The sequence below is a fragment of the Babylonia areolata genome, chromosome 21 (assembly GCF_041734735.1).
Source record: "Babylonia areolata isolate BAREFJ2019XMU chromosome 21, ASM4173473v1, whole genome shotgun sequence".
In the NCBI taxonomy this organism is placed as follows: domain Eukaryota; kingdom Metazoa; phylum Mollusca; class Gastropoda; order Neogastropoda; family Buccinidae; genus Babylonia; species Babylonia areolata.
Genome location: NC_134896.1, coordinates 37,772,443 through 37,800,111, shown reverse-complemented (window position 1 = coordinate 37,800,111; position 27,669 = coordinate 37,772,443). Strand labels below are relative to the sequence as shown.

Below are 27,669 nucleotides of genomic sequence, written 5' to 3'. Positions count from 1 at the left end.
GCAGATCAGGAAAAGGCAGAAATCTTTGTTGAAATGTTTGCGAAAAATAGCAAATACGAAGGCTGATCACCTGCGTGTAAAACACACAGAGACAGAGAAGAAAATAGTGTTTTATACAGTGATCCCATTCCGCAAAATGACTTGGGGTTTAATTCTCCTATTACATATTAGGAGTTACAAACCACTACAGCTTCCCTTAGCAATAGAAAAAAGTTCAGTTGGTATCGATGCACTATCTAATCAGATGCTAAAACACATTCCAAAAAAATTTATCGTTTTCCTACACAAAATATATCTGAAATGTTGGATATCTGGAACTGTACCACATATATGGAAGATAACAATAGTTGTACCAGTTTTAAAAGCAGTAAAACCTAAACATAATAAAAATAGCTATAGGCCTATTGCTTTGGCCTTGCATGTCAATAAATTAATGGAAAAAACTGTCCTGTTGAGAATAATAACTTACTGTGAGAAATACAGTATCATTCCAGTGAACCAGGCTGGCTTAAGAAAAGGAAGATCAACGGTCAACACCTTGTAAAGATTACAACTCATATAAAATGTCATTTTGCCCCCAGAAAAAGTGTCCCAGCAACGTTTTTTGATGTAATAAAAGCCTACAGTCAGGTCTGGCACAAATGTCTGTTATACAAACTGAAATCATTTGGAATATCTGGTAATCTCTATGGGTATATAAAAAGCTTTTTATCTAATAGAATTATTCAAGCAAGGGTGGGAACGCATTATTCTTTGCCACATAAACTTGACACAGGAATTCCACAGGGCTCAGTTACAGCCCCTATTCTCTTTGATATTCAGGATCTCCCAAAGTCATTGCCAAATTGTGTAGTTTTAGTACAGTATGCTGATGATATATGTGTGTGGATGGGTGTCAATCTAAAAAAGTCAACCCCACAAAGAGCACAGAATTACAAATGTCGATTGTATCAATCTGATCTTGATAACCTTGGTAAACTATATTTTGAAAATGGTTTAGCTTTGTCAACTGAAAAAAACATGTATGATGTTTAATTCAGGTGGTAACCCATCTTGCATACCCATTTTTAAATTACTTGGTGACGTCATTGATTATAAACAGGTGTGAAGTTTTTAGGTGTTTACCTTACCTCAAAGCTGACATGGAACATTCCCTTTGATTATACCTTAACAAAGGCAAGGAAAAGTATCAATTTATGAAAATTATAAGCCGTTTACCCTGGGGAATGGATACAAAAACATTGATTCATCTTTCCGTGGCCCTTGTAAGATCTAAGATGAACATCGTGAGTTAGTAACAGCAAAATTTGTTGTGAGATACACTTCAATGACAAAAAAATTCATTGCTGATGAACTGACAGTAAGATCTGACATTGATTTTCCTAAGAGTGCTAAAGCCATTTCATCACAAGAAACGGTCGCAACTTGTGTTTCAAATTTTTTAAAAGAATCTGATGTTAACATGAAAGAGTTAGCTGCAAAACCACATCATACTCCTGTACCTTTCTGGGAAATGTTGAAAGCAGATTTTGATAGCAGTCATTCTGAAACAAAACAGGAAGAAAACATCGATATCATGACAAGTACCGCCAGAATTCATATAGCAGAAAAATATCAGAATCATCTCCATATATTTACAGATGGGATCTGTTCTTGATGACAAAAATGCTTGTGGGGCTTTCTATATTCCTGCCTTTTAAGTTGAAAAATCTTACTTTATTGGAAAAAATCTTTCCATATTCACGGCTGAGCTAATTGCTATTTTTCAAGCTCTGAACTGCTTAACTTGCCATTAAATAGTTTTCTCAAAAATAGCATTCTTTGTTGATTCCAAATCAGTACTTTATGCTCTAGAATTATTTAGCCTTGAAACAAGACCTGACTTAGTTATTGAGGCAAATCATTTGGTACATTGTTTGAGGATTAAAGGGACTGAGGTCAGTTTTTGTTGGGTGCCTTCTCATGTGGGCATTCATGGCAATGAAACTGCTGATAAAGCAGCTAAAAGAGGAGCACAAGACTCAGAAAAACTGACCAAAATACATGTCCATCTTTCCGTAAAAGAGGCATACACTTTGTTAGAAAAATCAGCATCGGGTCGTTTTCATAAACGATGGAAGGAAAAGTTTTTAAAACATAAAGGGACATTATTCCCTGAGAATTTTATTAAAGAAAAGATATCGAATCCGTCAGCTTGCAATAGAAGATTAATAAGATCTACTTTCTTCCATATAAAACTTGATGCGCTGAAGACCAAGTATAGTAAAAATGTTACGTGCATCTGTGGTCAGCAGTTCAGCTTGCATCATTGTTTGTTTCACTGTCAGCAGTTACATACCTTCTTTCCCAAGTATTTCAAAGGGAAAAAACTATTCTGCAGATGATTTTTGGAATGTTATTTCTGACGAGGTTCTTATGGTCGAACTTTCACAGGCATTAGTTCATAGTCCTATTTCTACATTCCTTTAATGTACTTCAGAATTGTGTTAATGGTTTCTGATTATTATTATCATTATTGAATTGTTACTGTTAAATGTAATTGCATGTTAGTTATATATTTTTTTGGTAGTTTTCTACCTTTTCTGTTTTCATCTTCCCTCTCCCCTCCCCCAACCCCCCTCCCTTTTTATTTTTAATAGTTATTTTTTTATCGTCTGATATCACTAATTGTGAAAATATGCTAAACTAAAGAACGAACATACATTGTGTTCAATAGTGTTGTCTTGTTGAAGGGTTAACACGTGTTGAATAGCGTTGTGATGTTGAAGAGAATTTCAACACATGATGTTGAATTACGCAAGGTGCTGAAGTGTTGAATGTCTTTTCTCTGCAGAGTGGCCGTTCCACTGAAGACAGTTCTCCAGCAGCCTCCACCCCTCATCCGCCCTCCTGCCAACCTCCCTCCCCACACTGCTCCTAACCCTACCCTACACTGACAGCCCCCACCCCCAAACATACTGCCCCCACCCCTCAACACACTGTCCCCACCCCCAACATACTGTCCCCACCCCTCAACACACTGCCCCCACCCCCAACATACTGCCCCCAATCCTGTACACTGACAGCCCCCACCCCCCAACACACTGGCCCCACCCCTAACAACACTCTGTCCCCACCCCCAGCACTCTGCCCCTACCCCCAACACTCTGCCTCCACCCCTTACAACACATTGCCCCCACCTCCAACACTCTGCCCCCACCCCCAACACACTGCCCCCACCCCATACAACACACTGCCCCAACCCCTTACAACACACTGCCTTCACCCCCACAACACACTGCCTTCACCCTCAACTCACTGCCCTCACCCCCCAACATACTGCCGCCACACCCCAACACACTGCCCCAACCCCCAACACACTGCCCCCACCCCTTACAACACTGCCCCCACCCCCACATCTCCCAACACTGGCCCCGCCCCCACAACACTGACAGCCCTCCAGCCAGCACACAGTGTGCCCCCACACCCCCAACACACAGTCCCCTCCCCTTAACACTCCTCAATACCCCCTCCTCCACATGGCCATCTCTTCCTCCTCCCTCCTCCCCTCACGCACTGTCACCAACCCTCCCCATGCTGACCATATGCAGACCTGTGGGCTGGAGAAGTCCTGGTGTACAGGGGTCACAAGGAGAACCCCTGTTGTACAAGGGTCAGCTGGAGAGACTATGTTGTACAGGGGTCAGCTGGAGAGACTGTTGTACAGGGGTCACATGGAGAGACCCGGTTGTACAGAGGTCACACGAGGAGCCCTGTTGTACAGGAGAAACCCTGTTGTACAGGGGTCAGCTGGAGAGACCATGTTGTGCAGGGGTCACATGGAGAGCCCTGTTGTACAGGAGAGACCCTGGTATACAGGGGTCAGCTGGAGAGACCCTGGTGTACAGGGGTCAGCTGGAGAGACCCTGGTGTACAGAGGTCACATGGAGAGACCCTGTTGTACAGGGATCACATGGAGAGACCCTGTTGTACAGGGATCACATGGAGAGACCCTGTTGTACAGAGGTCACATGGAGAGCCCTGTTGTACACAAGAGATTCTGGTGTACAGGGGTCAACTGGAGAGGCCCTGTCATACTGGGGTCACATGGAGAGACCCTGTTGTACTGGGGTCAGCTGGAGAGACCTTGTACAGGGGTCAGCTGGAGAGACCTTGTTGAACAGGGGTCACATGGACTGACGGAGAGACCCTGGTGTACAGGGGTCAGCCGGAGAGACCTTTGTGTACAGGGGTCACATGGACTGATGGAGAGACCATGTTGTACAGGGGACAGCTGGAGAGACCTTTGTGTACAGGGGTCAGTTGGAGAGACCTTGTTGAACAGGGGTCACATGGACTGATGGAGAGACCCTGATGTACAGGGGTCAGCCGGAGAGACCTTTGTGTACAGGGGTCACATGGACTGATGGAGAGACCCTGTTGTACAGGGGTCAGCTGGAGAGACCTTTGTGTACAGGAGTCAGTTGGAGAGACCCTGTTGTACAGGGGTCAGCTGGAGAGACCCCGTTTAACAGGGGTGTGAACCAGTCACATCTCTGTGTTCTTCAGGTTTGAAGATTTTCACCGACATTTGCCATCAGGAAAAACACCAGAACTGGAGTGTAAGCATCCACATTGGTTGAAATTGTTAATGAAATTGCATCTATGTGGTATTCATTAAAAGAGAATCTCTGTTCATTAACATGAATTGTGTGTAACTTCAGTGACATTTGATTTACACATTTGAAAAAAAAAAAAAAGACAGACACTGGGCCTTCACTGATATCGAGAAAGGTACTGAAATGTGAACCTTCAGACTTTAAATTGCAGAATCCACTGTCATTGTCAGTTTGTGTTCGTTGTGTAGTGATAGTTCACTCAGGACTCAGGACATTCATTGAAAATGACAGTCGTTCTGCAGCTGAATCAGCAGGAAATGGGCAGTAATACACCAAACGTGTACCCAAGTTTGAGCTCTGCTGTGAAGTTTATACAGGAACTTTTCCACAGTACCACACATGAATACAGACATACACAGCATATGATGATAACAGTTTGATAATTTATTTGCCTTTTTGTGTCCTGACTTTTGTGTATATTAATGACGTGGAAACAGGTAGGCATTTGGAGTGGGAGATGAAAAATAATGGCAGCAGAGAATAAAAATGGAGAACAAAAAACAAAGGAGAGAGAGAGAGATGAAAAAGAAGGAAGCAGACAATGATAATGGAGGTCATACATGTTTTTAGGGAAGAAAGGAAAGAGCAGAGAGAGAAAAATCTGAGAGACATACGACAGAGGTATACGAAGATGTGTGCTGTGGTATGAGAAATGACTGACACAAAATCACAGCACACACTTCTCTTATTTGTGGAGACACTGCATGGCATACAAATTTGTCAAACATGTTCAACGAAAGCTTGTTTTTTGATGGTGAGCAATTTTCAGTTTTGGAGGACTGGTGCAGTAAATGCTTTGAATAATTGAATTGTGTTTGTGTGTATTGCCAGTTATTGTGGAGACATTCATTCAAAAAAAACAATACTTTTATTTTAGTGTCTCCTGTGTTGGTGTGGTATGTTTACCACTGTGTAGAAAAAGATATGTTGGTAGTATCAGATAGTGAAGCCTAAATTTGAAATGTGAGTGCACAAGTCACAAATGACAAACAAAAAAATTGCCCATGATGACAAGGACTTTGTTGGTAATGACCTTGTATGTGTCTTCATAATGACATAGCAAATTGGTTAATACAGTGATGTTTGTCTTCTCTGAATTTGTTAGACATTATTTCTTGCAGCAAAATGACAAGTACCTTGGCTGTGTGTCATCATCATATAAAGAAGAAAAAAAGTAAATACACTGATTGTATCTTCATAATGAAACATTATTTAATGTGAAAAAACAAATTTTTATATCACCAGATTAGAGCCTCACAGCATGTGGAAATACACTTTAGTGTTGTCATTATTTTGGTCTGTAGGATGGTCCCGTCATTGTCAACACCAGGGTTGTCAAAACAGCAGTGTTGTCATTTTGGTCTGTATGACAGCCCTGTTATTGCTGATTCAGGAGATATAAACCTTGGAGTTGTCATCATTTTGGTTCATATGACAATCCTGTCATTGTTGGTATAAGGGGCATATATAGGTGATAAACCACAGTGTTGTCATTTTGGTTGGTAGGACAGCCCTGTCATTGTTAATCAAGAGGATACAGACTGAATTGTTGTCATCATTTTGGTCTGAAGGACATTATAAATGACCAGGAAGAAGATGGAGTTGTTCATGACCACAGTGTCAAAACTGGGAGTGCATGTTTGAGTGGGTTGTGGGAGCTGGGTGTGAGTGTAGCTGCACAAATGTATGGGGTTTGGTATTTTGTGCATTATGTTTTTGAGATTTTATGCATTACATGTGTTGAGATTTATGTATCATGTTTGTGCGTCTTCTTCAGTTTGAAGGCTGTTCACATAGTGTGCATGTGTGTGCGTAAATATGCCAGATGCTGCTGTATGTCTTAAAAATGCATACTGCATATGCATGTCATTATTTTAGTTGGGGTGTGTGTGTTAGTGGAGGGTTGGGTCAGGACATCTGAGACTTCAAATTTGGGCTTTTTTTTTTTTTTTTACATTTGCGTGTGTGTATTCTTGTGTGTGAGAGGATTGTGGGAACTGGGTGCGAGTCAGCTTTTAAAAACATATGCAGGTTCCTTATATGTTTGTGTGTGCAGAGTTTGAATAAAAACAATATGGTCAGTCTCTTCTTTTTTTTTTCTTCAAGGCATGCATGGTTTGCTTGAAAACTTGTATTGAAAATGTGTTTCTAATTCTTGTGGAAAATAAGAAAATGAATGATGAATTGGACACCATTTGATTTTATTCCGTAATGACCAAGTTGACCAACTGGAAGGAGTGTCTGGTCTACTGTTGACATTTAAAGAGACCTCTCACCCTATGGACTGTTTTAGGATATTGACATGTGGCTTGAACTGTGTTGTCAAATCTCTTTATGCGAGGACAAGAATGAGACACTCGGGCAGGCACAATAATAATAATAAACACTACACATCTTTAATCTTTTATTTTTTCCTTTCAAGCAAAATACAAAAAAAGAAGACGACCATGTGAAGCCCCGGTCAGCTGTTGTAGTGGATGCTGACAAGCAAAAGAGGGGATGGGATTGGAGGGGGACAGACAGCAGTACCGTCCTCCCTCTCTCTCCACACTGATCCTCGGCGAAACAAAGTCCAATGTGCCAATGATACATGAAGAGGAAGGAGAAGCTGGCTTATGTGGGGCAGCTCTAAGCAGACATACTTACATGTATACACAGACCAACAGAGACATGGTGTGAAGAACCCAAAGCATGGCACACAACACAGGACACAGCGGTCAACAGTTAACAGCGGTCAGGGGCATCTATCTCAAAATCCCTACGTCTTGTCGTCACAAGTACACTAGCCAGTTCTCTCCCACAGTCACCCACACATGCACACACACACACACACACATTCCTGCCTTCTGGCACCATGTCCTGTCAATAGTCCTTCCTGCTCTACTGCAATGTCATTGCTGCAGCAACTCCAATTCCTGGAAGGGCAGCCCCTGTGTACGCTGACCTCTGACCATCACTGAACTACAACATTTCAGCAACGACGCCAGTCTTTCATTCTCTTCACACATAAATAGTCCGCCGAAATGAATAACAATGGTAGAACCACTATACACTAATAATAAAAAAATCTACAACAAGTCCAAGGGAAAAAAACATGTGAATGATCCAAGGACAAAGAAAATCCAAGAAGGAGTGGTGTCTCCTATGCACCAAGAAAGGAGGGTGGTGGTGGTGGGTCCCCCTCAACCAAAGCAGTGACTACACAGCCACAGGACGACCACAGTGCTGTGCACTGTCCCCACAACCTGACAACAGCAACACAACACCAACACAACACAATGCAGGCCCACACCACGGGCTATCTACAGGGTGCAAGATATCTAGAAATTAGGCAAGCTGGCACAGTACAGGAGTACATCAACATGGCAGTCCCCAGCAGCTGGTTTTTCCCGCTCACAACACAGCAAGTGCACATAATCCCCCACAGATACAGGTAACAGTTGGGGGTTCAGTGTCCACAGAGCACAGCCAGTGAGAGGGCAAGGAAGGGAGCAGCATGGGGAAACACTGTAGTGACAGTGCAGGCAAGGGGCTGATCCTAGTCAGCGAAGACAGCAGGTATCAATCACTACAGGGCAGAAAGGAAAGAAAGGGAAGAAAGCTAAGCGTGTTGAGAAACGGGGTCTGCGACCTACACTGCAAACACTCCCACCTTTATAAGCATCATTTTACAAGTTGTTACAGTTATGCAGCTTGCCACATTTATCTGAATGTAAAAAAAACAATCACACATTTCTTAAGTGTTTATGTTACGATCCCGCCCAACAACATGAACAACAGGAATGGTAGGGGTGGGGAAGGGAGGGGAGAGAAGAGGATGGTGTCAGGCAGCTGGTGTCCCGCCTCGAGGGGCAGACCGTTGGCTGCAGGCATGAGCAGGCCCAGCATGGAATGCCGCTCCATCAGAGGCTGATGATGCAGCACACACATGACATCAGCACTGACACAGGGAGGTGGCAGGTGGAGAGGAGGGGGATGGATGCCTTGCATAGCTGGACAGGGGCACATCACACACGGTCACACCGCACCACACTCACTGACTGAAGCTTTCTGGTCCACCGCACCGTGCAATGAAATGGGGACCATGCTGTGAATTCAGGGGCAGTGGGGGGTGGCAGGCCATGAGGAGGAAGCTGGAACAATGTCATCTATCTTTCCTTCCTGCACCATGCTGAACACCTCGTCTTTCCTTTCTGTCTGTCCTGGAGCCAAGTGGTCACCATGAAAACAATTAGTGAGGGTCACAAAACCTGAGACAGGCACAAGGACAGTGCTCAGTGAGGGATTCGGTTTTGAGTGGACTTGCTCAGAGTAAGACAACTGTGCAAGTGATGGAATACAAGTGGAGGTCCTCAGACAAAGACAGCTTTACCGGGTGATGTGTGAATGGAGTTGCTCAGGATGACAGTGCTCAGCAAGTAATGGGTGATGAGTGGAATCCTTTCAGAATGGCAGTGATCAGCAAGTGATGGTATGAATGGTGTCTTTCAGACAGTGACTGTGGAGGGGTGTGGGTGTGGTGACAAAGGCCTGACAATGAGGGGTGGGGGCAATGTTATCACAGAACTAACCAGGAGCTCTCCTCTATGATGGTGGGTGCTATGTCCCTGCCTGAAAGGCAAGACTCCAAGCCAGCTGTCGAGCGTCAGGCCAGACATCAAGACAGCCTGTGATCCGGCCCTCCGCCTTCAGCCAGCTCCCTCGCAGCCAGGGGTTGGCCCACGCTCTCTCCACTATCCACGGGGCACAGGCGACAACTTGCAGATCAACTTGTTCCGCCCACACACAGGCCAAGACACCAGATGGGGAAGGGACCAAAACTTGACACTCAGTGCTCCACCCTCACACACACCAACAAGGGAGCAGCCTGTCCCTTTCTCTCCAACACCCCACCCCCCACCCCCCTCAACATCCCCATCCCCCGACGCTTGCTACACGCTTCCACAAAACAGCAGGGAGGAGGATATGCGGCTCTACATCTACACCTATAGTGGCCAGACGATAATCCAAAGAGAAGGAATGAACAGTGTTCCATGTCCTCGAGACCATGGGACTTGAGAGAGATTCCACAAGAAGCATTCACATCGTCATCGTCATCACTATCAACAAGCTCCTCCAGCAAAGTGGTGGACACACAACAAGGTTGGGGGCATAGCAGTGGCACAGGACAGAAACACTAATGGTACAAAGTCAGTTTGTGTAGCACTGAGAGAAAGGCAGACAGCTCCAGCCTGTGGTCAGCCTGAAGATGTCCCCTGATCCTTACTGCACTCTACTTTTTCTTCAAGGTGAAGAAGCCTCTCTTCTTGTGTTCTTCCTTCCCAGAGTCGTCTGTGCGTGCTGGCAGTGTCTGGGAGCGTGTGGGGATGCTGGTTCCCTCTCCTCCCGTCACTGAGTTTATGCGACCGATCCAGGTGTCACGCTCCGCCTGCCACCACCATACAATACCCTCTTCAACACAAGAATCAACATTTTTGACATGGCCCATTCTTCCAGAAACGCAATCAGAGCAATTTGTTGTTGACTTTATAAAAAAAAAACAACCCAAAAACTGATACACAAGCAATCCATGAACACTCCCAGACAGCACATGAGGTATCACTGTAGCTGAGGTTTATCAATTTTTTTTTTTTTTTTTTTTTTTAAATACCTAAGGCATTTTTTTCTGGATACCTACAGCCTTACAGACATCCAGCACACTGTACACAGATCATAACTATCTTCCCTAGCCCTGAGTGCTTTCAGTAATACTGTAAGATCACTCTCCATAGCTACCCCCTAACCACCCCTTAAAAAACCTTCCTCTACTTGCCCCCTCCTCTACACAGCCTTCCCTTCACTCATCCAACACATCCTCTGTCCCTCTAGCACACCTCCCACCTCTACACATCACAAGACAACCATACGGTCCCCTCCCCACAGGAACATCTTCCTTTCCAACAAACCACTGAAGACAGTCTCTTCCTCCGATTCAAACAAAAATCCAGAGAGAAACTCCACAACCCAGACTCGCCAACCACAAAGGACAGAAAATACAGAGAAGGAAAAATGGATTACCCCATCCTTAGCCTGGAAGAGGTATTCACTGCCTGAGGCGAGACGAAGGCGGAAAACATAGGGCCGCTTATTGTAGTCAGCTGCAACCTCACAGCTGGCTCCCTGGAGGTCCATAGGTCCCTCATGGTGGATACGTGTGTTGGGGTCCTATGGACATTCATCACGGTGTGGTCATACATGTATCATGAGGTCTGTCCGCCACACATCTGACATACTGTATTTGTCTGTCTGCCATACATCTGTTCACTACACATCTGACACACAATCTGTTTCACACACATATGTTCACTACACATCTAACACTGTATCTCTCTGTCCATCACGCATCTATCCACTGCACAACTGACACTGTGTGTCCGCCAAACATCTGTTCACCACACATCTGAAACATTGCATCTGTCAGTCTGCCACCCATCTATCCACTACACATCTAACACTGTGTCTATCCACCACATCTCTGTTCACAACAAATCTGAAACATTGTCTGTCTGTCCACCACACATCTGACAACTACACTCTGACAAATTATATTCATACACCAAACATCTGACACGCTGTATCCGTGACCACCACACCACCGTGAACTCACCGACTTGGCGTGTTTCTGGTCTTTGTAGCAGGACATGGAGGGTCCATCCAGCACAGTGTACACCTTGTCCCAGGATCTGCAGGGAAGAGGAAATCAATTAACTCTTCCCATTACCTTCTCAACAAGAGTGATTCCTACTGATTTTCAAAACAAAACAAAACAAAAAAAACCCAACAACCTAATATGCTCATCATCAGAATCAAGTGTCGGTCAAACCAAAAGCGGAGTGCTAAAAAGTGAACTATTCCAACTGAAGCAGCTTACATCAACCAACAATCCAATGTTTCATGACCATAATATTATTCAATCTAGGTTTCCAACTTTCTCTGTCTTAATGAACATGTCCAGTGAATTGCAGAAATAATGTCCAGTCCAGGCAAGAAACATCAGACGTTTTTTTGTTTGTTTTATCTGTGACCACAGCGACTTGCTGGCTGCTGTGTAATGTCCATGCGATAATGATAAATAATAGTGAACAACTGTGAACACTTATTCAGCGCCTTTTCTAAAACAGAGCACAAAGTGCTTTACAAATATAAAACCCTATTAATCACAAATGATAAAATAAGAAAACATGACAGTTTACACAAACATCAAACAGATATCATAACACAACTCGTTGTGCTCCCACGCTCACATACACACACATACATACACACTGGAGTAGGCAAAGAGGTCTTTAGACAAAACTTGAAAGAGGCTGTGGAAAAATGGAGAGTAATATCAAACAGAAGGCTATTCCTGATGGTTGAACCCTGAAAGGAAAAACTATATTAACTGAAGGGTTTTGTTCTGACAGATGGAACACAAAGAATCTGATTATCATAAGAACAGAGATTTGGAGATATGATGGTGATGTGGTCAGTGTAGTGCAGTTTGTGTTCCCACCTGTTGGGTGCCTTCTTCTCCCCTTCCTTCTCGTGTTTGCGGGTCAGCATGCCCTCCTCATGAGGCACCTCCGCTGACGCTACTGCCGGCTCTGAAACAGCACCACACTGTGTCACTGTCTGCACTCTTCCAAACCACTCTTCCTGCATTCACTCAATACCAAACCACACTGTGTCACTGTCTGCACTGTGTCAGACCACTCACCCAGCGTTCACTCTATAACAGCACCACACTGTGTCACTGTCTTCACCTCTCTCTCTGTATTCACTCTATAACAGCACCACACTGTGTCACTGTCTTCACCTCTCTCCCTGTATTCACTCTGTAACAGCACCACATTGTGTCACTGTCTTCACCACTCTCCCTGTATTCACTCTGTAACAGCACTACACTGTGTCACTGTCTTCACCTCTCTCCCTGTATTCACTATGTAACAGCACCTCTGTGGCACACTGTGTCAATGTCTGCACTGTGTCAGACCACTCTCCCTGTATTCACTCTGTAACAGCACCACATTGTGTCACTGTCTTCACCACTCTCCCTGTATTCACTCTGTAACAGCACCTCTGTGGCACACTGTGTCAATGTCTGCACTGTGTCAGACCACTCTCCCTGTATTCACTCTATAACAGCACTACACTGTGTCACTGTCTTCACCACTCTCCCTGTATTCACTCTGTAACAGCACCTCTGTGGCACACTGTGTCAATGTCTGCACTGTGTCAGACCACTCTCCCTGTATTCACTCTATAACAGCACCACACTGTCACTGTCTTCACCACTCTCCCTGCATTCACTCTATAACAGCACCACTGTGGCGCACTGTGTCACTGTCTGCACTATGTCAGACCACACTCCCTGTATTCACTCTATAACAGCATCACACCGAGTCTGTCTTCACCACTCTCCCTGCATTTACTCTATAACAGCATTACAATGTGGCACTGTCTTCCCTGTCAAACCATCTCCCTGCATTCACTCTGAAACAGCACCACACTATGTCAGTGTCTCCATTTAGTCAGATCACCCTCCCTGCATTTGCAGATATTACAGCTAACTACAGTGCTGTACACACTCCTGTGAACCCTACGCACACTAGAGACGAGCATGACTATTATCTGATAGCTGTAAATAGTGTCTGAGACTGCGATATTCAGTTGTACCAAGATGAGACAGTGAACCATGACAGTTTGTTTACTTGGCAACAGCAATCCCACAAGTTTTGTGGCAGCTTACAAGTAAAGGATGATTATAAACAGTACGGAGAATTACTTCCCTCAGACTGGTCAAACTCGTCTTCTATGAAGAATTTGATTAAGAGAGAGTAGCAGCACAAACACTTCCCTATCCACATTGATCAGCACTTCATTGTTTTAATATGCTAACAACTGTTACAAATTCATCTCCTGATGTTTATACATTTTCCCGTCTTCATCCTGGCATTCCAAACCTATGTTTAATGACACAGACTCCATACAATGTTGTTTTAAAACAAGAAAGAGCTGGGTTAAATAAATAATGGGTCAATGGATGTTAACGAAAAGATGCAGAGAAAACTGTAAACTGAACACCCATTGGCTGTGGCCAATGGAACAAAAACTTCAACTTCATCTGGCTGATAATCTTGTGATTATCTCCACCCTTCGTCACCCATCCCCCTCCTCCCCTCCAAGTTGTCTGATGGTCCACTGCATGGCATATGTTCCAACTTTCATATGACAGACATGTCAACATGGTACCAGCATGCAGGACAAACTACCCACAAGTAACCACGGGTTTGGGGACAAGACTGACCTGGATTGTTCAGAAATACAATGAATCACCCAACATACAAATGCTTCCATTTGTGTGCATATCTTGCCTTACAGCAGATGGGAAGGGGATCCAATCATCAGTAAGTAGCACTCTCCCTCCCTAACAGATGGCCATGAGATAGTGGGGTGGTGGTGGTGCTGACAGGCGAGAGAGAAGGCAGGTGTGACAGTGACAGTTCATCCAAAGGTTATGTATTATTCTTACCACTGTTAGTTCTCGGAAATGCCACACTGAAGGAGGTACTGGCATCCTGATTAGAAATAAAATAGCTTCAGAGTCCCAACAGTTGACACCTGGTGACTTTGGGAGGGTGTCACCATTTGACAGAACACTTTCTACACTTAAACAGTACAATGGTGACAGCAAACACCGCAGGCTGTCCAGTACAACACAGGTGTGGCTGTACTACTGATAGTCCCTTTGGTTACACTGCTATAATTAACACAGGTGTGGCCACCCTACTCCACGTCCATATGGAGACCCCATTGGCCACACTGCTGTGTTCACATCCTACTGCTGTTCCATTTGAAGCTGAAGTTCAAGTTACTGAGAAAACTTTACCATCGTATGTTGAGGTTACGGAGAAAACTTTACCTTCATGTGGGGCATCAGTATCTTCCATGGCTTCCTCCTTTTTGCGAGAGAAAAATTTTCCGAAGGGGGATTTGGAGCGAGAACGTTTCTTCTCATCTAGGATGACAAAGGGGGAACACATGAATGAGAGAAGACCAGTTCACACTGCATGTTTACACTGATGTCCAAAGCCAGAGACAGGATACACCAGCTTCTGACTTGAAGCCCCAAAGGCAATACCCACGCATGCCGACCAAAGCCAGGCTATGATCTACCAGCTGCCACCAAATCTTACCTCTGTGTGCAAACCAAAGCCAGTTAGGATCTATCATCTCTGCTTTCATTATGACCACAACCTCACTCTGTACATGCTAACCAAAGCCATGTTAGTATCTACCAGCTCAAGTACCAACATAATATGACCACAACTTTGTTCTGTACATGCTAACCAAAGCCAGGATATTTTCTACTAGCTCCTGTCACAACATAATGTGACTGCAATCTCAGTCTGTGCATGCCAACCAAAGCCAGGTTAGGATCTACCAGCTCAAGTAACAACATAGGATGACCACAACCTCACCAAAGCCAGGTTAGGATCTACCAGCTTAAATACCAACATAATATGACCACAACCTCACTCTGTACATGCTTACCAAAGTCAAGCCAGGTTAGGATCTACCAGCTTAAGTACCAACATAATATGACCACAACCTCACTCTGTACATGCTAACCAAAGCCAAGCCAGGTTGGGATCTACCAGCTTAAGTACCAACATAATATGACCACAACCTCACTCTGTACATGCTAACCAAAGCCAAGCCAGGTTGGGATCTACCAGCTTAAGTACCAACATAATGTGACCACAACCTCACTCTGTACATGCTAACCAAAGCCAGGTTAGGATCTACCAGCTCCTGTCACCAGGCCCTCAGGTGCAAGTCACAGCATTATGTCCACTGGGTCCACTAACCAAAACCATTGTTAAGATGAACCAGATCCTCCAACACCCCTCCATCACCGAGGCTGTCTGCAGCCTGTCATGTGAATGCACATGTGCACCCCTTCCCCTTCAACCGCATGTAAAATCCACAAAGTATGCATGGTGTATATTTCCATCAGATGAAAAATCTTACAGTCAGCCCCTGCAATTAGCAGCTGTAAACTAGGGGTCAGATGTTAAGAGAGAAGAAAGTAATTAGCAAATGTAAACTAGGAGTAAGATGTTATCGGAAAGGGAACAGTCTGTCCCTGCAGTCAGGAATTTGAATGGAAACTTCCATTTAACCTTCTTTCTTTTGTCTGGGTTTAGGTGAATGCAGTGTGAAACGGCCAAAATATACGAAACGCATCAACAGGTGGTTTTCTTTTTTTTTTTTTAAACTTAGGTTCATCTCACAACCCCCCCCCCCCCCCCCCCCCAACTTTTTTGTTTTGATGCAATGTTTTTTCTTTTTAATCAACTGCTACTAATCCACAGCATCCACATGCTGTTGGAAGCAAGTGCACTTGCTGGAAGTTCTTTTGATACACACTAAACCAGCTTGAGCAGTCTAGAACAGTGTGATTTTGCAAAGCTCTTGATAGGTGTGCATTCATGTTTGCTCAGCAAATACTGTTCATTAACAACAAAAAGAATTGGTCCATGTTCCATTTTCTGGCATTATATACAGTTATCACTCAAGAAGAGTCCAGTCTAAAAAAAACTGACTGCTAGAGCTGATGCATTCACCCACTCTACCATTTTGATAATGGCTGTAGACTTCTGTCACAAGTCACTGTGACCTGAGGAGTGCACTCTATTGAAGTCACAAACTTTGATATCCAAGCCTGTCCAATCCTCTCTTGGCACTACACTTTCTGTATGCATGCCAAGAAATGGCCACTGATTAGGAAACCACCCATCTTGAGGAAACCGTCCATCTTGAAAAGCTACTAATTATATTCCTCCAAGTGAATGTCAAAATTTGCCTCTGACTGCTCCATTCAGAAAGCAGTACACAAATGTGAGTGCGCCTGGAAGTACTGTTAAATTTTTTGGCCTTTATTCTTTGCAAGATTCTCTCGTATGGAAATTTCCATGTGTGGATACAATGAAGACTGCAAACTGACAGCAGGTGCTTTGGGTCATTTTGCAATGGGCCAGGACATTTTCAGGCACCAGACCCAAGCATCAAGGTACTGTGTATGAAGCAGACTAGAAGGTAGATAAGAAAACAGAAAGATGCGAGTGCTCTACAAGAATCATGATGCTGAAACACAACAGCTCAAGCCAAAAAAATAAAACGGGTAGGTAGCCCAACAAAGAAAAAGGTCAGGCCTATATTACTATGGCACATGCAACAAGTAAAAATCAAGATAATTTGCAAAACACAATGAGAACAGTCTTATCTATAAAGCAAAGTTGTCCAATGAAGCAAACCCCATCAAACACAGTGCAAGCAGTCCGGTCAAGTACTGTGCATGCCATTCAGTCAAACACATGTGAGAAAAAGCAGGCACAGTAAACATAAAACAAGAACCCCTCATGACAAAGAAAAATAAAAACATGTCAACTCTGCAATACAACAACAAACAAAAAGTCATGTCATCCTCACAGGACAGCAAGACATTTGCAGTATGACACACACACATAAGAAAAATTCATTGCATTTCAACACACACACTAAATCAGTGGAACAGATGTTAGTAATAAATGTGTGAGCATGCATGTACATGTATAATCTATATGCATAAAAGTCATACTAAATTCCTGTGTTTGTAGAAGATTTTCAATTAATGCTCATACTTTTCAAAACAGTATTCCCCCCCTCTCCCCTGATGCTCCTTGTGATCCTGGAACCCAAAAGACATTCTGATCCTAATGTAAATACACACACATGCATACACTGACATCTTCAATGGCTTGACAAGCTGTACAAGAAAATTGTAACAGACACAATCCGAACCACAGTTTTCAGTTTCACAAGGAGGCGTCACTGCGTTCAGACAAATCTATACACGCTACACCACATCTGCTAGGCAGATGCCTGACAGCAGCCTAACCCAATGCGTTTGTCAGGCCTTGAATACAAGCTTAAATATTTGTGTACCCATCAGAGTGGATATCTTTTTATATAATTTTGCCTGAGGACAACACTTTTGTTGCCATGGGTTCTTTTTCAGTGCACCAAGTGTGTGCTGCACACGGGACCTCGGTTTATCATCTCATCTGAAAGACTAGACAGACACTCAGTTCGATCTTCCAGTAAAACTTGGGTGAAAGGGCGAGAGCAGGATTTGAACCCACACCCTCATGAACCACACCATCCATATGGAGAAAAATCACTCACTTATGTGACACTATGAAAGAAAAGACTTAATAAACTTAATCTAAAAACTAAGTTGCCCTGCCCACCTCCCCTTCCCCACCATCATCAGGAAATAGGAGTGCCTGACACTCAGGCAGAGAGACAGTCAGCACGGCAGTGAAGATGACAGACACACGCACACTGTTCCCCTATCACCGCCACTCTCAGCCCAAACCTACTTGTGCCTCGGGGAGAGGCAGGAGGGGGAGACAACTGCGTAGGGGAGCGCTGCGACTGACGTGAAGTGTCGGGAGACTCCCTGGGCAGAGAGCGAGACTTAGCACGCTCCTCAGAGGGTGGGTGCTCTTGCGCACGAGCGGTGGCCTTGCCTGTGGGCTCTGAGTCGGTCATGCAAGACAACAGCACATGCAACGGGTGCAACAGCAAGGTGTCTAGCACAATGCAACGCCTCACAACTACAAAAAGCTACACTGTAAAACATAACCACTGGCTATTGCTACCACATGGCGCACATACAAATAATATTAGTTATTACACACAACAGCAAAAAACAGGATGGGAAAAGAAGCACAATGCAACAACAACTGACATAGCAACAACAACTGACATACCACACATCAAAGATCACACTGGATCAGAATCACACCACACTGGATCACACACACACATACACACACACAGCCATACAACACTTGATCTCACTCCACACACACAACACTGCATCACAGCTACACACAAACACACACGCCCACACAAACAAACGCTGGATGAAAACCACACAACAAGTGATCTCATTCAAATACATGCACACACAAACAACGCTGAATCAGAGCAACATGACAATGGATCACACACACACACACACACACACACAAGTACACACACACACACACACATAGGAGCACAACCACATGAAACTGGATCACACACACATGCACATGCACAAACACACACACACTGGAGAATAATAACATAAAATTAGATCTCACACACACCCCATTGGATCACAGCCAGACACACAATACTGGATCAGACACACACAACACTGGATTACAGACACATAAACTGGATTGAAGAAACAAAGAAAACCAACGACAAATTAGAAGGATCTATTAATAGACAACAATCTGAAGTGTCCCACAAACACTTTTCAACAAACCTGAGACATGTAACAGTGCTCTTGACTTGTGAATGCCAGAAAAAGAAACCCCAAACCCTGACATTTTATTTAATCCACTGTGGTGACATTGCCTGCATAAGCTCTTTCACTATCATCTGTTGATTACCATAGAAATAGGGAGGTTGGGAAGAGGGATTCAACGGGTGAAGTCATGGATAGTGAATGCTTCACTGTAACTTGCCTTTGTATACATTACATCTTATTCAACTTATTGTATATAATGTGGTGCCCCCTTTATGCATATGGAAAAAACAAGTGTTTAGAAAAATGTCCTCCATGTTTCTAATGGTGGGTGGCAGTCTGCAGTATTAAACTTCTCCTTGTTCTTATGGTGGGCTTCTGTTGCTACAGGGGAAAAATGAGGGTGTTTATCTAAACAACCAAATATTTGTTTTAACCACTGGTCTTTTTTCTACCCATATGAACACTATTTTAAAAACATTCATTTAAAAAAGGTTCAAGAACTGGAAGTTTAAACAAACAAAAACCAAAATAACCAAATACAACTGTTTAAAAAAACTTAAACACAAACAAAATTAATGTATGTAAGGCTGAACAAACAAAAGCAGAGAATTAAAGAGAAAATGACAGCTGGCAACACAGACACTAGACAGTTAACAGACAACATCAAGTTAGAATTCAGACACCAGCCACATGTTCAGCTTGGTTGATTCAGACAACACAATAAGACTGAGTTTCATACAACATCAAAAGATAAAGACACACAACATCAAATGAAGAAGACACATTTTTAGCGTGATTGTTTGAGACAACACAGCAGGATTTAGTTTCGTACAACATCAAATAACAGAATTTTTCAGACAGTAAGCAAAATTAGCACTGGTTTTCAGACATCGAAGTCAGGAGTGATTTTTTTTCTCCCCTCAAAATGTGTGCCACCTGTCTCCCTTCGTAGGAGGTAGTCTGACCCTGCACATGCTGCAGGCACATTCATCAGATGCAAGGAGGACACCGCGCACTAACATGCATCCTCCTGCAGGGCACACACACACACAAACACACACACACAAGGGCCAAGATAACCTAAAAGGAACACATATGCATGAAGGCCAAAATGCAACACAATTCTGACTTTTCCCTCCTGGTCAACAAAATGGCCTGACATGGACACTTTCCCCACCCTTCTGTTGTGTTAGTCTTTTTTCCCCTGCCATGTCGCTGGACAGTAATGTTTGTGGACACTGACCTGCTTCTTTGCTAGGCACAGCCTCTTGGTCCCCATTGGCAACGTCTGGCTGATCCACCTCTTCCCCTGACGGCCGGCGCTGCTCAGCCACCGCTGCTTCCACTGGTGCCACTTCCTCCACCACAGGCTCTGGGGCAGGCCTGTTCATCAATAAGGCCGTCACAGTGCTGTTTCATATACGCGTTCTGACACAACTGCTGCTCCATTGGTGTTGTTTTCCTACTGTCTGTGTCCTGTCACAAAAGCTGTTCCATGGTGTCGTCATACTACTGTCTGTGTCCTGTCACAACTGCTGTTCCACAGGTGTCATCATACTACTGTCTGTGTCCTGTCACAACTGCTGTTCCATAGGTGTCATCATACTACTGTCTGTGTCCTGTCACAACTGCTGTTCCATAGGTGTCATCATACTACTGTCTGTGTCCTGTCACAACTGCTGTTCCATAGGTGTTGTCATACTACTGTCTGTGTCCTGTCACAACTGTTGTTCCACAGGTATTGTCATACTACTGTCTGTGTCCTGTCACAACTGTTGTTCCACAGGTGTTGTCATACTACTGTCTGTGTCCTGTCACAACTGCTGTTCCATAGGTGTTGTCATACTACTGTCTGTGTCCTGTCACAACTGCTGTTCCATGGTGTCGTCATACTACTGTCTGTGTCCTGTCACAACTGCTGTTCCATAGGTGTTGTCATACTACTGTCTGTGTCCTGTCACAACTGCTGTTCCACAGGTGTTGTCATACTACTGTCTGTGTCCTGTCACAACTGTTGTTCCACAGGTGTTGTCATACTACTGTCTGTGTCCTGTCACAACTGCTGTTCCATAGGTGTTGTCATACTACTGTCTGTGTCCTGTCACAACTGTTGTTCCACAGGTGTCGTCATACTAATGTCTGTGTCCTGTCACAACTGTTGTTCCACAGGTGTTGTCATACTACTGTCTGTGTCCTGTCACAACTGTTGTTCCACAGGTGTCGTCATACTACTGTCTGTGTCCTGTCACAACTGCTGTTCCATAAATGTCAACATACTACTGTCTGTGTCCTGTCACAACTGCTGTTCCATAGGTGTCGTCATACTACTGTCTGTGTCCTGTCACAACTGCTGTTCCATAAATGTCAACATACTACTGTCTGTGTCCTGTCACAACTGCTGTTCCATAGGTGTTGTCATACTACTGTCTGTGTCCTGTCACAACTGCTGTTCCATAGGTGTTGTCATACTACTGTCTGTGTCCTGTCACAACTGCTGTTCCATAGGTGTTGTCATACTACTGTCTGTGTCCTGTCACAACTGTTGTTCCATAGGTGTTGTCATACTACTGTCTGTGTCCTGTCACAACTGCTGTTCCATAGGTGTCATCATACTAATGTCTGTGTCCTGTCACAACTGCTGTTCCGTAAGTGTTGTCATACTACTGTCAGTGTCCTGTCACAACTGCTGTTCCATAAATGTCAACATACTACTGTCTGTGTCCTGTCACAACTGCTGTTCCATAGGTGTTGTCATACTACTGTCTGTGTCCTGTCACAACTGCTGTTCCATAGGTGTTGTCATACTACTGTCTGTGTCCTGTCACAACTGCTGTTCCATAGGTGTTGTCATACTACTGTCTGTGTCCTGTCACAACTGCTGTTCCATAAATGTCAACATACTACTGTCTGTGTCCTGTCACAACTGCTGTTCTATAGGTGTTGTCATACTACTGTCTGTGTCCTGTCACAACTGCTGTTGTACTTCTCTGTTCTGCCAGGGCTACTGTTCAATGAGTGTTCTGTCTCAGCTTAAGTTTTATCTGTGATCTGTCAGTTAGTGTTCTACATGTTTTCTGTCACAGCTACTGTTCTGTGTGTGTTCAATCGTAGCAACGGTTCTGCTTTTTAAGTGTTCAAGATGTGTTCTGTGATAGTTAATGTTCTTCTACATGTGTTCTGATATTCCAAATGTGTTTTCTCATAGCAATTAGTCTACAAGTGTTCCATTATATATGCTGACCAACATGTGTTTCACCATGCTGTAAAGATATAATGCTGGTCTCTGCACCATAAAGCTACTGTTACATACATGTTCTGGAATACTTTATAGAGGTATGTTCCATCAAATCAGTGTCCTGTCACATTAAAAAGTGGCCAGTTACATTCTATTAAATAGATGCTCTGCTGTACTGTATAAATGTGTACTGTTAAATACATTTTTTGTCACAATGAACATAAACTATTATGTACTGTTAAAAAAGTATACTGCACAGATAGAAAAGTACATTTTAACACACATGTTGTTCCAAGACATATAACCATGTTCTGCCCTCAAGGGGGAGGTAGAGAGTTACACAGCAAGCAGTTGAGAGGTGTACTGACTTGGGGGGTTCTGGAGGCAGGAACTCCACAATGTAAGCTCTCCTCCTCTCCTCCTTGGCACGGGCCACCTCCTCTGGATGCTGCTTTCGGTACTCCTCTTCCTGCTTCCTCTGTCTGTCTTTGATTTCAAACTGAAAAAAAGACAGGATTTTTATTTCATACAAACAGAAGTATATATAGAAAAACACATCCTTATTTCAAACTAACATACTTTTGGTTTAGTCAGAACCTGTGTGCTTCGAACACAAACAACAATAATATTAAACTGACAAAAGACAGGATTTAGAAATTCGAACAAACAAAGTATGTGATCATTTCAAAATGATAAACTTTCAGCATGGACAGAACCTCTGTGCTAAGCCTGGCTTAGAACTCTCTCTTCCCTCTTGCTTTTGCAATTCCTTTCTAAGCCGGTTTTATGCCTCTATGGCAAACCCTTGATCCCGGTGACTGACTGCTGTCAAAAATAAAGAGGGGAAAGACAACTCTGAGCCACAGACAGGCAAGGGAAGCAACTCTCCAGTTATGATGATCTTGATCGTGCTGTCACAAGGAAAACTGAAAATCTAAGACATGGAAATTATTACAATATTTCAGTCGAGTATTTAAGTGGCCAAGAGGTGAATTTCAATAAGTTCAGTTAGTGTTTAAGACTCATATTTTACATATAAAACACTGAAGACAAGTCTGGACACTGATTTCAAGCGGACATAGCTGACTGTTATCACAATGTAAACTGATTTCAGACACACACACACACACCAAACACACAAATGTACATAACACACCAACTTCAAACACACTTATTTCAAAGAGACACGCACATGATTCCCGGCACATACTTATTTCAGAATCATGCACACACATACACATTATGCATTAGTTCACATACATATGAACATTAATAATAAACACACTCACACATGACACACTCACACAAGACACACATTTTTATATGACACACCAGTTTCAAACAGACACACACACACACACACATTACGTATCATTTAACATGCATATTATTTAACACAGATACCAGATACACACACATGCACACAAATTACACAATGATTTCGGATGCACACACATATGTGTATACCAGATTCACACACCACACACATTACACAGTGATTTCAAACAGAGACATGTTACACACAGATTTCAGACAGACATACATACAGATTACACACTGGTCTAAAAAAAAAAAAAAGAGAAAAAAAAGAGCAACAAATACACATTACAAAATTATTTTATAGTGACTTATACAAATACTGTTTAATGAACACCTCCGAACTGACAAAAGCACTTAGCACAAAAAAACTACAACAAAAAAAACCCCAACACACACACACATAGAATGAAAAGGAAACATAAACTCACCGTCGTTGGTTTTTCTAAGGCAGCAAATCTTTCCTCTTGTGTTGCAGCAGCTTTTTCAAAAGCTTCATGCTTTTTGATGAGATTTTCTACAGCGTCTAACGTGTCCTGAAAAATACATGCACACAGTGTGGAACTGATGGCGATAACAGGAACTACGAGTGGGTCACGGTAAAGTTTGTGTAGTTAAAGAAAAAAAATCGTTAACACAATGACTGTTCCTACTCCACACCTGGCACAGCCATGCCTTGTCACAAAGAATCATGACATCATAGAAAATCTCCCTCTGAATATATCTAAGCTTCTTCACTTCCACTACCCTTCTTCCCCACTGAGATCTGCTTCAAGATGTCTGACTGATGTCCTCAAGCCAACAGACATTAAAACAAAGCGATATGGTCAGTAAGCCTTCAGATCTGTCGTTCTTTCTTTTTGGAATTCAATCCCTGAGAAAATTAGGAAAAAGTCTTCTCTTACCTTCTTCAAAAAAACCCAGTGAAAACACATGTTACCACCAATGTTAGCATAAGTCAGGCACTCCCTCCACCCAACTTTCTATATGTGTGTGTGTGTGCTGTGGCGTGGTGTGGTGTGGTGTGGTGTGGTGTGGTGTGTGTGTGTGTGTGTGTGCTGTGGCGTGGTGTGGTGTGGTGTGGTGTGGTGTGGTGTGGTGTGGTGTGTGTGTGTGTGGGTGTGTAGTGTGTGTGTGTGTGTGTGTGTAGACAGTCTAACTACATTGCAATTGTCCATCACTGTGACCTGTGTGTTGTACTGACAGAGATCGGACTTTACTATATATTTGTCTGTCACTGTGACCTGTGTGTTGTACTGACAGAGATAGGAGTTACTATATATCTGTCTGTCACTGTGACCTGTCCTTCCCTCCACTGTCTGTGTGCGTGAGCTCCTGTAGTGAACTGCATGTGATGTGATGTGATGTGAGTAAAGGAGTGAACAGTGAGCCTTGAGCACTTACTCCCAGGTCCTGGTTGAGGAAGTACTGTTCCTGGGCCACTAACCAGGCCTCCGCCACTGCTGCGTCTCGGGCAAACTGGTACACCTCCAAGACTGCACACACAATGCACATCACAACTCATTTCAAATCGGTGCATCACAACTCATTTCTCAAAGTTTATTTCACATCAGCACATCACAGCTCAATTCATATCAGTGCATCACAGCACATTTTCCCTTAGCATACACATTCACAGCTCCTTCCCCTTCAGCTGCACACACAATTCATGTCCACGGTTAATCACCATCCATCAACAATCCCTGCTGCCAATCTGTCTTCTAAAACTGCACTCGACCCACTAAAAATACTTCACCATGGGAGAACAGCCTGAACCTCACACCTACCCAGCAGAATGTGTACCACCAACACAAAAAGCTTGGAATCAATCAGTACTCAACACACCATGGGAATCTGACACATACAGTTGAGACAACTCTCTCTCTCTCTCTCTCTCTCTCACACACACACACACACACACACACACACACACACACACAGGAGTCCATGCCCAGCATATATTCCATTCCACTGTGATTTTTATCAATTCCATGAACCTGTTGTGACAGAAATCCACTGGTTTTAACAGGATTCAAAGAACTTGAACCTGTTGATATGAAAGACAACCACTAGTTTTTAACAGAATTTTTAAAAATCTGTACCTGCTGGTGTAGAAGAAATATACTGATTTTAACAGGATTAAAAAAAAAAAAAAAAATCAGACTGTTGATGTAAAAGAAACATACTAGTTTTAACAGATTAAAAAAACAACAAAAAGGAATCTGCTAATGTGAAAGAAACCTGATTATTTTGACAGGATTCAAAGAACATTGTTTTGATAAAAAAAAATATGGGGAAGATCCCATACCCACACAGGAGTTCATCCACATACACACAACTCAAATGAAGAGTAGAACAATGAAAGCTAGCACTCACTGAGCTGGAGGTGTTCCCAGCGGTCTTTCCACAGGTCGGTCATGTCCAGGCGTTCCAGTGTCAATTGTATCAACTTTTCCCTCACCTGCACAAACATGCAACAAACGATTTTCACATGTCCTTAATACTATATAACACATATGTTAACATGTTCCTTAGTGCACATACTGAACAACACTTGTATTAAACAAATCACTCTTTACACACACCCAATCACTATACAACACCTGAACTGCCATATGCCATTTTGGTGTGTGTACGTAACATTGATTTAATGTGTTATGTAGACCAAAGTGCTTAATAAAGCACCTATAGCAGATTTCTGGATATTGTACTATGTAACTATCCATTATCATTATTGTTACTATTATCCAACTTGTGTATACTTTTCCTCTGTCTTTCAGAGGGACACAAAGCACATAATGTCTTTATTTTCAGCAAGACCCAAGTCACTGACCTCCTCCTGTCTGTAGTGTTTTCTGTTGAGGAGGTCTCGGCCCAAGTTGATGCAAATGGCGAAATTCTCCTCCCTGGCATCAATCTCTGCCTTCAGACTCTGGTGATTGTTCATCAGCAGTTCAACACCAGACACATCTCTGCCAGACACACACATCATACCATTGTCATTTCCCACATCACTTCAGACCCATGTTATACCATGCTAATGTCATATGTCACACATTATGTCACAAATCCGGAAACATACAGTATGCTGTAGTCATCTCTTAAGCATCATTCCAGATACATTTTTTTTAAAAGCCTACCAGACACATAATCATTACTTTCAGCACTCACACATATTGCTGTCATTTTTTTAAAACATCACTCCAGGTATAAAAACCCTATGGTATTACAGTAATCTCTCACACATCATTGTAGACCATTCACCTGGTTTCTCCCCAAACCTCATCTGGTTTCTCCCCAAACCTCACCTGGGTTTCTCTCCAAACTACATCTGGCTTCTACCCGCACACCTCGCCTGGTTTATCCGGTTTCTCCCCAAACCTCACCTGGGTTTCTCTCCAAACAACATCTGGGTTTCTCTCCAAACAACATCTGGCTTCTACCCCCACACCTCATCTGGTTTATCCGGTTTCTCCCCAAACCTCACCTGGTTTCTCCCCAAACCTCACCTGGGTTTCTCTCCAAACAACATCTGGCTTCTACCCCCACACCTCCCTCACCTGGTTTATCCAGTTTCTCCCCAAACCTCACCTGGTTTCTCCCTAAACCTCACCTGGTTTCTCCCCAAACCTCACCTGGGTTTCTCTCCAAACATATGGCTTCTACCCCCACACCTCACCTGGTTTCTCCCCACACCTCACCTGGTTTCTCCCCAAACCTCACCTGGGTTTCTCCCCAAACCTCAGCACAGGGTTTCTCCCTAAACCTCATCTGGTTTCTCCCTAAACCTCAGTACTTGGTTTCTCTCCAAACCTCACCTGGGTTTCTCCCTAAACCTCAGCACTGGGTTTCTCCCCAAACCTCATCTGATATTTTTCCAAACCTGGTCTTGTTTCTCCCCAAACCTCAGTACTGGGTTTCTCCCCAAACCTCATCTGATTTCTCCCCAAACCTCATCTGATTTCTACCCAAACCTCATCTGGTTTCTACCCAAACCTCAGCACTGGGTTTCTCCTCAGCACTCATCTGCTTTCTCCCCAAACCTCATCTGGTTTCTACCCAAACCTCATCTGCTTTCTCCCCAA

At 43.5% G+C, this 27,669-nt stretch overlaps 2 protein-coding genes across 8 annotated transcripts in view; one reads left to right on the top strand and one right to left on the bottom strand.

Moving 5' to 3' along the window:
* LOC143296180 (REST corepressor 1-like) overlaps window positions 1-3,030 on the top strand; it is a 29,061-nt gene extending 26,031 nt beyond the window's left edge. Inside the window, exon 13 of the mRNA XM_076607989.1 lies at window positions 2,834-3,030. Coding sequence (XP_076464104.1) covers window positions 2,834-2,936 — 103 coding nt within the window. The 3' untranslated portion in view covers window positions 2,937-3,030. The remainder of the gene's footprint in view (window positions 1-2,833) is intronic.
* A 4,019-nt stretch (window positions 3,031-7,049) lies between these two features.
* LOC143296420 (spectrin beta chain-like) overlaps window positions 7,050-27,669 on the bottom strand; it is an 88,164-nt gene continuing 67,544 nt past the window's right edge. For 5 of the 7 annotated variants that reach the window (XM_076608320.1, XM_076608322.1, XM_076608321.1 and 2 more), the window contains 12 exons: window positions 26,418-26,556; window positions 25,961-26,045; window positions 24,989-25,080; window positions 24,016-24,120; window positions 22,636-22,766; window positions 20,276-20,415; window positions 18,107-18,265; window positions 14,602-14,697; window positions 12,193-12,283; window positions 11,305-11,380; window positions 10,716-10,862; window positions 7,050-10,086 (listed from right to left, as the gene is read on the bottom strand). In XM_076608320.1, coding sequence (XP_076464435.1) covers window positions 9,931-10,086; window positions 10,716-10,862; window positions 11,305-11,380; window positions 12,193-12,283; window positions 14,602-14,697; window positions 18,107-18,265; window positions 20,276-20,415; window positions 22,636-22,766; window positions 24,016-24,120; window positions 24,989-25,080; window positions 25,961-26,045; window positions 26,418-26,556 — 1,417 coding nt within the window. In that variant the 3' untranslated portion in view covers window positions 7,050-9,930. The remainder of the gene's footprint in view (window positions 10,087-10,715; window positions 10,863-11,304; window positions 11,381-12,192; window positions 12,284-14,601; window positions 14,698-18,106; window positions 18,266-20,275; window positions 20,416-22,635; window positions 22,767-24,015; window positions 24,121-24,988; window positions 25,081-25,960; window positions 26,046-26,417; window positions 26,557-27,669) is intronic. The other 2 variants (XM_076608324.1, XM_076608327.1) reach the window with 2 other exon arrangements.